The sequence below is a fragment of the Brassica oleracea genome, chromosome C4, assembly GCF_000695525.1.
Source record: "Brassica oleracea var. oleracea cultivar TO1000 chromosome C4, BOL, whole genome shotgun sequence".
NCBI lineage: Eukaryota > Viridiplantae > Streptophyta > Magnoliopsida > Brassicales > Brassicaceae > Brassica > Brassica oleracea.
In genome coordinates this window covers 39570787-39581605 of record NC_027751.1, presented here as the reverse complement: position 1 = coordinate 39581605, position 10819 = coordinate 39570787, and the positions used below count along the sequence as shown (strand labels likewise).

The 10819-nt window shown below is 38.0% G+C and overlaps 2 protein-coding genes and 1 pseudogene across 2 annotated transcripts; 2 read left to right on the top strand and 1 right to left on the bottom strand.

The window, feature by feature from the left end:
- The first annotated feature begins 748 nt into the window (after positions 1-748).
- LOC106336904 (putative F-box protein At4g05475) lies at positions 749-1715 on the top strand. The gene is made up of 2 exons (XM_013775879.1): positions 749-1145; positions 1235-1715. Exons 1-2 carry the CDS (start codon positions 829-831, stop codon positions 1617-1619), a joined length of 702 nt encoding a protein of 233 aa, XP_013631333.1. The 5' UTR covers positions 749-828; the 3' UTR covers positions 1620-1715.
- A 1979-nt stretch (positions 1716-3694) lies between these two features.
- On the bottom strand, positions 3695-6937 carry LOC106338866 (annotated as a pseudogene).
- A 45-nt stretch (positions 6938-6982) lies between these two features.
- LOC106338865 lies at positions 6983-9493 on the top strand. Its single transcript, XM_013777745.1, has 3 exons — positions 6983-8327; positions 8715-9364; positions 9485-9493. The coding sequence occupies exons 1-3, from the start codon at positions 6983-6985 to the stop codon at positions 9491-9493; spliced, it is 2004 nt and encodes a 667-aa protein (XP_013633199.1).
- The last annotated feature ends 1326 nt before the right edge of the window (positions 9494-10819 follow it).

The window sequence follows — 10819 nt, the reverse complement described above, 5'->3', positions numbered from 1 at the left end:
ATATATATATATATATATATATATATATCTCCATCCAAAACTCATAAACATAGTTTCATGAGTACATTTTTTAACATTACCTATCATATACACTACATTTAAATGATATTTTTTTAAACATTTAATCAGAAAAGTACATAAAACATACATAAAATCAACTAACACAGTATTCAAAATCGTCCTTAAAATCTCATTTTTTTCATGAAATCTTATATTTTAAACATTATCCTTGATTTATGCTATATTTAAATGATATTTCTTAAAAAAATTCATCAAACGGACTTTAAATACCTGTTTTAGAAGCTTCAAAATCGTCTATGGAGAATAAAGAAGAAGACTGTACGTACGAGGAGCAGTGGGAGAGTGAAAACATGTGGGGTCATCTTCAGTTTCATTGGTTAAGGTTATTTGTGGGCCATGATGGTGGTTGATTTATTTAATTCAAGATATAAATGTTATGAAGTGGATGATATATAATAAATAAATGAAAGGTTAGTATAGGGTTTGCAAATACAAAAGGGTATTGAGAACAGAGAGGGGATATGGAAAATACTTTTTTTTCAGTAAGGGCGTCTGAGAATAAAGTCCGACATTTCAACGGTTACGATTAAATTACAAGGTTTCCTTTTTCTATCTTCTTCTATTTCCTTTTTTCTAACTACGTTAAATAGTCATGGGCCTAGGCCCAATATTCACTCTATATATTGGGTTTGTTTCGTAAATTTAGTTTATCATTAGGAACTTAAATTATAAATTAGAGAGGGACTCAAAGAGTCGCAATCTTTACTTTACCTTCAGAAACTGAGTCGTCCTCTTGTCTCCGGTGAGATGAGAGACGCAAAACTTATAAACTGGGCGGAGCTTCCACCGGAGCTGATCTATTCGATTCTGCTCCGTCTTAGCGTGCCTGATAGACTAGGAAACGCTCGGAACGTGTGCAGATCGTGGCGACGCGTCTGTCAAGACCCCCTGATGTGGCGGAAAATCGAGATGCGAGACATGGGAGAATACAAAGAAGCCATGGATTATTATCATGCCGCGGAGGCCATGTGCCGTCGCGCCGTTGATCTAAGCCAGGGAGGCTTGTTTGAGGTCAACATTGAGTACTTCGGCACCGATTCTCTCCTCGCCTACATAGCCGACAGGTGAACTGAACCCTAAAACTCTGATTCTTGATTCTAGTGTTGGTTGCAACTAATAGTTTGTGTTTTTATATGACTTTGGATGGATACAGGTCAAGTAACCTGAAACACCTTGTACTTACTGAGTGCAATCACATAACGGATGTGGGACTTTTGGAAGCAGTCATGAAGCTCAAATTGCTTGAACACCTTGAACTTTCGCACTTCTATTTTATGGAATTGGATTTGGAATCTATAGGTCTTTCCTGCCCGCTTCTCAAGACTCTGAAGCTAAACAATGTGGGTTACTACTACTTGGAGGACGAGTCTGATGATGATGCTTTGGCAATTGCTAAAACAATGACCGGTCTTCACCACCTCCAGCTTATTGGGAACAGGTTAACAAACACCGGCTTAAACGCCATTGTTGAGAATTGTCCTCACCTCAAATCCCTTGATTTACGCGATTGTGGCTACATCAACCTTGCCCCCCAATGATTTCCAGAAGTTATGTAAAAGAGTGGTTCAAGGGTTTTGTTGATTATACATTTGTATTTTGTTGATGAGGTTACATTCTTACAAAATAATACATGATTTGTGTTTGTTTATCTATAAGAATGCTTTAGAAAAATCTCAACTTGTTGAATAGATCAAAGTTTTACATTTCCTTTGGACATAATGCAAAACGAAACTCTTTGGCGCTTAGAGAATCTCTTTGGTCCAACAAACTCCTTTAGTTCCACCTATTAACTACCAACAGTCAGGGTGCGTTGAGTGAAAGGTCCACTCTGTATGGATACACTTGCTCGGTTTCCCTGTCTGTCCAACCTCCATTGCGCCACCTACACATTGATTTCAAACACAATGCAAAAATTAGAGCTACTATGTGATGGTTTCATCGTTTAATTGTCTAGAAGAGATGTGCTATACTTCAGATTTGTTGTCGACTTTTTTTTTTAATATATATATATTTATACTATTCAACCCGAAAAGGCTTCAAAGTCGAAATACAAACCGGACTCGAACAAAATGGTCTAGATCAATACGTTTGCTAATCTAGTTTCGCACCACCACTTAACCGACGCATTCTGCTAAATAGCTTAGTAATCACTAAACTACCGCGAACCGTTCTCTTCTCTTGACGTAACCCCGAGGAAGTGGATTTTACCTCTCGGATGCCGAAGTCCCGAGACGTCGCCAGAAGTAGCTGGTAATCAGTGATCTTGCCAGGTTTACATTCTTCTTTGTCGATGAAGCGCAAGACATACAAGGGAGAGAAAGAACAAGGACAGCCATACCTAAGGAGAGCTGTCGGAGCACCTGCTATACCACTCTCCGGGAACGCCAATAGAACCAAAGTTCGAGCTTGAACTCGCCATTACACACAGCCTGGAATAGCTCTCAAACCTGCACAGAATAGCTAATCTACACTACCACAGATGATCAAGGATCACCCATGGTACTGGGAAGTGAGACAAGCCAAATGATGACACCAAGCGATTATGACACAAATCGCAAAGACATTTGCTGTTAATCGAGAACCGAAAAATAGTCTTCTGTGAATCGTAAGTAGTCTCCGGTGTCAAACAGGGACAGAACAAGGGAACACTGAGAACAACTTCGATAAAGAGGGCCGTCGCAGTAAACCGAAGGTACCAGAACATGACCAAGTAGAACAGATTTGTAGTGATGAGAGACGTCGAGCAAACATCGAGGAGCCATAGACGACACCTTTCAAGAACACCGCCGTAATCTCACAAGTCAGAAACAGGACCGACTGACCGAGTCACCATCTTCACCGGCGTAACTCGATCCAAGACTCGCCTCCGAGGAAGTGGAAACCTCCGGAGCTCACTCGACAGCATTGGGAAGACATTGGACCTCCACGACACCGAAGAGAACCTAAAAAACAACCGCCGCTGCCAAACAACACCACCAAGACAGGATCTTGACAGAGCCGCTCAAATCTCTCCCGCAAGGAGCGACGAGAACCAAGAGACAGATCTGAAAAGCGAAAATCACAGATCCACTCCTTGAACTCTAAAAACCGACTACACCCACCATAAACCGCTGCCGCAAACTCACCCAGTGACCAGAGGAAGAGGAAACATCACCGGAAACGAACCCCTCGCGAGCGGAGCTGATGCCGTACGAACGAAACCCTAGCCCAGTTTCTGAGGCATATCGAAAGGGAGACAAGAGAATGGATGGGGAGCAAAGATAAAACCAAGAGATTAAGGAGGTGGTATTCAATCAAAGAATTTAATAGAATTTGAAAGAATTCATAAATAGTAATTTTTGCCATAGTTTATAAGACTTGATGAGATTTTAATGCATTTACATAATTCCCATGTTTACTTTTTTTTATGGATTTTTAAAGAATGCACGCAATTTTGATAGAATATCAATTTCTCCAAAATCAATGAAATTTTTGAATCTTTCTTATAGAAAAGGTAACAAACATTATTTTATTAGTGATAAAACTGAGAGTAAAAAAATAAGCGTTACTACTACTACAAAAGTTCACTGACTGTAGCAATTTTATTAAAATGCATAATACTAATCAATAAGATCTATGGATCATCTAAATCCATGACATCTCTCCACATATCTTTTGCCATAGTTGTTCTCCAAGCATTTGCATTTTCTCTATCTTGTTCTTGTGTTCCCAAAGGTTCGTTTCGAATAACTTGATTGCCATTTGTTGCATTCTGTTGGACATTTTCTTCAGCAGAAAATTCACCTACATCTGATCGGCATTCTTTCCACAGAAAGTTATGCAACGCTGCACATGCCAATACCAATCCAGCTTGTTTTTTATAGGAAAAAGGAGGTGCTGATTTAAAATCGCAAATCTTGATTTAAACATTCCAAATATCCTCTCGATCACATTTCTCAAACTAGCATGATGAAGATTGAATAACTCAGATTCAGTGTTAGGATCACATCCTTGCCCAGTAAATTCTTGTAGATGGTATCGATTACCTCGAAAAGGAGCCAAAAATTGACTCTGCTTGCAAATCCACAATCAACTAGATAGAATTTACCTAAAATTTTAAATAATAAACATTACTAATTGTTTAACATGTGATTTATAAATAAATTATAAAGAGTTTACCTTCAGGTACTTGGAAATTGTTTGTTCTTCTAGGTGGGATTTTCTTGCTTTGAGAAGTGATATGATCAGTGCTATATATAGGTGTAGCAATTATAAAGAGATTTTTTTCTAAAAGGATACACACTTATTTGTTGAGATTTTGTGATATATTATTTGATTATTGTCAACAACAATTTGAACTTTTGATAAGTACTAATTTGTACGGATTTTCTGAAAACATCTACAAAAGATATTTCTGTTATTCACTTGTTTTGTTTTTAGGTGGGAGTACAAATCAAAATATCGGTATATTCGTTATACTAGCACTTATAAGATGAGAAATATATGTGTTATTTGAGTTTTGTCACTTTTTTTCATTACTTAAGAAAAAAAAAGCTTGAACGAATGTGAATACGTCCATTATACAAGACCGTGGAGATGCATGAGTTACAGATTGTATGTAAACATGACAAAGAGTTACAGTTTTACAGATTGTGTGTCTTTTTCTAGACAAGAAACATGAAACGTGAAGGTTGAGCAAGAAACGGTAAGGTGGTCGTAGGTGAGGACATCTCGTTGGTGATAATACCATACTTGTGAGAAGAACGGAGGTGAGGACGGTTGAGCAAGAAAATATATGACGGACGTCGTAGAAGTTCACACTGATCGTCGCCGTTATTTGCCTTACTTTTGGAATATATGAGAAGCAGAGAAATGGAGATAAATGCAATTACCGTTAGAATTTTATTAGGATGACAAATCTCATCATAAAAGTAAGGAATTGCTTCTTTACATATTGACAATACATTTTCCATTAAATTCTTTTCAAGTGACATTACTACAAAAACGCTAAGGATATCTTCTCACACATTGAACATTATTTTGCTCATCTTTTCTCTAGTAATGGAAGTATAATATCTCCCTCTTTAATGGAAGGTATTCCGCGAACATAACAGAGGAGATCAATGCAAGCTTAACAGAATCTGTCACTGAGATGGAAGTCAAGAAGGCAGTCTTCGCTATGAATCCTGACAAGACGCCTCGTCCAGACGGTATGTCAGCTGCATTCTACCATCAACATTGGGAAGCAATCAAAACAGGTGTCTTCTCTTTTGTCCGGAACTTCTTTGAAAATAATTACCTAGACACCAAGTTAAACCAGACGCATATTTGTCTAATTCCTAAGATAGAAAACCCCACTACCGTTAAGGACTAGACCTATAAGTAGGGATGTTATAACGGGTTCTCTCCGCGGGTTTTTAATGGGTTTTAAAAAAAAAATGTTCATTTAGACCCATTTAGGTTAATGGATTTTAAACGGGTAGTTTTGTTAAGACCTGTTTATTAAATAGGTTCTACTTAAAATTAGTGGGGGACCCTATTAACCCATATAACTTAATATAATTAATTAATTATTTTTTTTAGGAAAATGTGATTGTATAGTTTTGGTGAAAATTTTGGTTTTACGATTTACGCGGAAAAATTACGATTTTGTAGTTTTGGCAGAAAACTCAATTTTTACGGTTTTGGCGGAAAAACTCGGTCTTACGGTTTTGGCGGGAAAACTCAAATTTTACGGTTTTGGCGGGAAAACTCAAATTTTACAGTTTTGGCGGGAAAACTAAATTTTATGGTTTTGGCGGAAAAATCTGATTATGCGGTTTTAGCGGGAAAACTCAATTTTACGGTTTTGGCAGGAAAATCTCATTTTGCGCTTTAGCGGAAAAACTCGGTTTTACGGTTTTGGCGGGAAAACTTGGTTTTCCGGTTTTGGCGGGAAAATCTGATTTTGCGGTTTTAGCGGGAAAACTCAATTTTACGGTTTTGGCGGAAAAATCTGATTTTGCGCTTTAGCGGGAAAACTCGGAATTACACTTTAGCGGGAAAACTCGGTTTTACGCTTTTGGCGGGAAAACTCGGTTTTACGGTTTTGGCGGGAAAACTCGGCTTTACGGTTTTGGCGGGAAAACTTGGTTTTACGGTTTTGGCGGGAAGTCTGATTTTGTGGTTTTAGTGGGAAAACTCGATTTTACGGTTTTGACGGGAAAATCTGATTTTGCATTTTGGCGAGAAAACTCGGTTTTATGGTTTTGGCTGGAAAACTTGATTTTCCGGTTTTGACGGGAAAACTCAATTTTTACGGTTTTGGCAGGAAACTCGATTTACGGTTTTTACGGAAAAACTCGGTTTTACGGTTTTGGCAGGAAAACTTGATTTTGCGCTTTTAGCAGGAAAACTTAATTTTGCGGTTTTAGAAGAAAACTCGATTCCACTGTTTTACTATAACAATTTGATTTGCGTTTATATAATAAAAATCAGTTATAATTTTTTATTTGTTTCATTTAATTTTTGTTAAAAAACCATAAAGTTAAAACAATTAAAAATTAAATCAACAATAGTTTAAATGGGTCTAAATGAGTCTAAATGGGTTAGTACAAAATTTATGGGTCTAAATGGGTACTCCTAATAGACCTATTTTTAAATGGGTCTAAACGGATATGGGTTTTAAATGGGGTGGGTCTTAAACGGGGTGGGTTTAAATAGGGTGGGTTTTACCATTTTAACATCCCTACCTATAAGCTTAGCTAATGTAGCTTACAAAATCATCTCAAAAATTTTAGCAGAGCGCCTCAAACCCTGGTTGAACTCTATTATAACAGAGAATCAATCAGCTTTCATCCCTGGTAGACTCATTACAGATAACGTCCTCATAGCCCATGAGCTAATGCATTCCCTTAATACCAAAAATCTTAAGAACAAGTTCATGGCCGTTAAGCTTGATATTGCTAAGGCTTTTGACAAAGTGGAATGGAGATTTGTGGATGCAGTGATGGAGAAAATGGGATTTTGCGAGAGATGGAGAAGATGGATCATGACATATATCACTACGGTTACCTATTCTGTTTTGATCAATGGTGAACAAACTAGAACCATCAAACCCAGGTGGGGACTTAGAAAAGGTGATCCTATCTCACCCTATTTATATATTATCTGCACTGAAGGTTTCTCAAAATTGATCAAACAGAACATTCAGAAACAGATGATCCATGGTTTTAAGGCTTCTAGAAGTGGTCCTCCTGTTTCTCACCTATTATTTGCAGATGATTCTCTAGTATTCTGCATAGCTACAGAAGAGGAAGCAAGAAACATGGCTCAGATTCTTAGCACGTACCAGAGAGCATCAGGACAGGAGATAAATTATGCTAAGTCAGCCATCTCCTTTGCGAAAGGTACTCCTAAACAAACTCAAGATGGTACTCCTAAACAAACTCAAGATACGATCATTACGCTCCTTGGTATAGTTAAGATTGGTGGGTTCGGAAAGTATTTAGGACTACCTGAAACCATAGGTAGAAATCGTCACGACACTTTCCAATATATTATCCATAGGATAAAGAGCAAGCTGGACAGTTGGTATTCAAAATTCTTATCTCCTGCGGGTAAGGAAGTTCTGTTGAAAGCAGTAATAACAGCCTTACCCACCTACAAAATGTCTTGCTTCTTGCTTCCAAAAACTATAATTAAGGAAATTACAAAAGCTATGCGAAATTTCTGGTGGTCTGCAAATTTAGAGAAGAGATCAATCCCTTGGATAGCCTGGGGCAAGATCACAGCCTCTAAAAAGAAGGGGGGATTAGGAATCAGAGATATGCTCGCTTTCAATAAGGCCCTCCTTGCTAAACAAGCTTGGAGACTTATGAATCACCCTACATCCCTCCTCTCGAGAATCTACAGAGCAAAATATTTTAGAAAATCAACTTTTCTTGAAGCTAAGGCTTTCCCATCTTCTAGCTATGCATGGAGAAGTATAGTTCAGACTCAACCTCTGATTAACAAAGGAGCTAAATGGGTAATAGGAAATGGGCTTAGTGTTAGAGTTTGGAAAGATAATTGGCTTCAAGGAGACTGTGCCTTTCCCCCTATAGGCCCCAGAGCTGAGATATATCCAATGATGACAGTGAAAGATCTCTTTCTTTCAGGTACCAGGATGTGGGACATCGCCAAGATCAGAAGATTGGTCAGAGCAGAAGATGTACCTAGAATCCTGCAAATAAGGCCTAGTGAGACAGGACAGCAAGATATTCTTTGTTGGAGATTAGGGACATCTGGTACCTATACAGTCAAAACGGGGTATCAATTGCAAAGAACAATGGATTTGGAAGCGCAAACAACCCAGCTGTCCTCCCATTCTCAGGTATCTCTACGCAATAACTTACTAAATCAGTTATGAAGAATTGATATTCCACCTAAAATCAAGATGTTTTGGTGGAAAGCGATTCATAATGGTCTCCCAGTAATAGAGAACCTGAATAAAAGAGGTTGTAGGTCTTCTGATTTGTGTCCTGTTTGTGGAGAAGAAATAGAAACATTAGATCATATGATGATTTGGTGTCGGGTAGCTTCGGAGATATGGTCTATTTCTCTCCAACAGGAAAACAATCAGTTAAGCCAATCTTGTACTATTTATGATCTCCTATCTTATTGTCTTCACACAGCTTCAAAGGACAGGTCATACTGCTTCCCCTTCTTTCTTGGATGGCGAATTTGGAAGGCACGCAACAAACTGGTTTTTGAGAATAAGAGGGATCATATCACTCAAATCGTCAATGCAGCGGTTATGGACTCAAAGATATGGAAGGAAGCACTGACTCAGAATAAGGAGACTGAGCAAACAGTGTCCAATCCTCTAGTTTCATCAGTGCAGGAAATCCTTCCACAACACACAGAGTTATACTGTATTGTCGATGCTTCATGGAAGGCGCCAATGGATAACATTGGTATAGGGTGGTCCTTATATTGCAGAGAAGGCACTCTAATACTCCAAGGAAGCTCTGCAATGAACCCTACCAGCACTCCATTGGTAGCAGAGGCAATGGCAATGTGGACAGCAGTTCAACAACTCTACAGATTATACTACGCTAACATGTTCATACTAAGCGATTGTCTGAGGTTGATCAGCACTCTTCACTGTGTGACAAAAGGCAGACCGGTTCAAGATATATGTCATCCGGAGGTGTTTGGAGTGGCTGAGGACATAGAAGCAGTTGCTACAAAATGTAATTTTAGCTTCAGACATGCGCCTAGGAACTTATTAGATGTTGTTGACAAATTAGTCAAGGATGCTAGAATTGGTAACAAACCTTATGTAATCACTTGGCTAAACAGTTCAGCCATTGTACTAAGCTTTCAAAGTAATGAAATTCAAATGTTGACAAAAAAATAAGTACAAATTTGCTCAATGTTCTTTATTCGTTTGTGGATATAGCACATATAAACAACAAAAAAAAAAGAGACAATAACTTAAGATAAATAACATCTTGTTATAAAAGTAATGAAAAAGTCTATATTTATTCATAACATACAGATTCCTTATATAGGAGATTACACCGTCATAGATAAATGGAAAGATTACAAGTTATAATCTCTTGGTTATGAGCCATCCACAATCTGGTTCATAACACTCCCCCTTGGATGCCATAACCATTTAGAGCTTGTAATGTGCTTTAATGTTGCCTCATTAAAACCTTACTAGGAAAACCTAATTGAGACAAAACCATGGTGAAGGAAAAAGAGTACAACACACATTACTCTCTCTGATTTGGACATTACTGAAGGTCCCTTGAACCTCTCCAATTTTCTGCAATCCGTGGGTGATGAAGATCTTGGGCAGAATATGCTTCGTCCTCGAACATGATAGTTGGTTCTTCTTTACCATCGGCCATGCCACAATCTGATCAAACATATTGAGTCATCGACCTCAAATACACACACACGAAATCTTGGATGATGTTGCTGTGATATGCGTGTACCACCATGTGTAAAACATAACCTGTCTGAAAACAAATCAACAAAACCAAATAACCCCTCTTTGGGCTGGTTAGTATAAAATAAACCAAAATCAAAGGCTTCTTCATCGTCCTTCTTATGGACCAATCAGATCAGTATCTAAAACAAGACTTCGGCATCGTCCATCTCAGGACTAAATGGACTTCTTTATCGTCCACCTTTAGACTAAATGGATCAGTGTCCAAAACAAGTGATCTCACGCCCTTGTACTAGATAATGGGTGAGATTGGTCCATATTAAATCTCTTGAGTACCCTTTTCTGTATATAATATTTGATACACAAGGATTTCATTGTTAATGTACTCAAGCTGTAATCCCAAACAAAACTTTGTTTTCCAAGATCTTTCATCTCAAACTCTTTCTTGAGATATTCAACTGTTTGGGAAATTGTATCCATAGGTTCCTAGGATATTCAGATCATATACTTTGATGATTATCAATATTGTTCCCGAGAACTTGATGTACTTTCAGCTCAATACCCTCTAGTATTGCAAGTCTAATTTTCTCTCTTATATAGACAGACTTATGAGAAATCTGAAAGTAGTTGCATCCACCACATGAGAGTATGTCTCCTCATAATCTATTACTGATCTTTGTGAGAATCCTTGTACAACATCAGCTTTATATCTCACGATTTCTATTCCTCACAAGACCCATTTATATCCACTGATTTTAACATCATATGGTGTCTTAATCATATGGTCAAATACGTCTTTCTTCCTTAAACTATTTAACCCCACGTTTCCATTCAATC

Bases quoted from the DNA above. Each gene is read 5' to 3' on its own strand.
- LOC106336904 (XM_013775879.1), top strand. From the start codon at position 829: ATGAGAGACGCAAAACTTATAAACTGGGCGGAGCTTCCACCGGAGCTG. The intron at 1,146-1,234 runs GTGAACTGAACC...GGATGGATACAG, and splicing joins CTCGCCTACATAGCCGACAG to GTCAAGTAACCTGAAACACC.
- LOC106338865 (XM_013777745.1), top strand. From the start codon at position 6,983: ATGGCCGTTAAGCTTGATATTGCTAAGGCTTTTGACAAAGTGGAATGG. The intron at 8,328-8,714 runs GTACCTATACAG...GTCTTCACACAG, and splicing joins TTGGAGATTAGGGACATCTG to CTTCAAAGGACAGGTCATAC.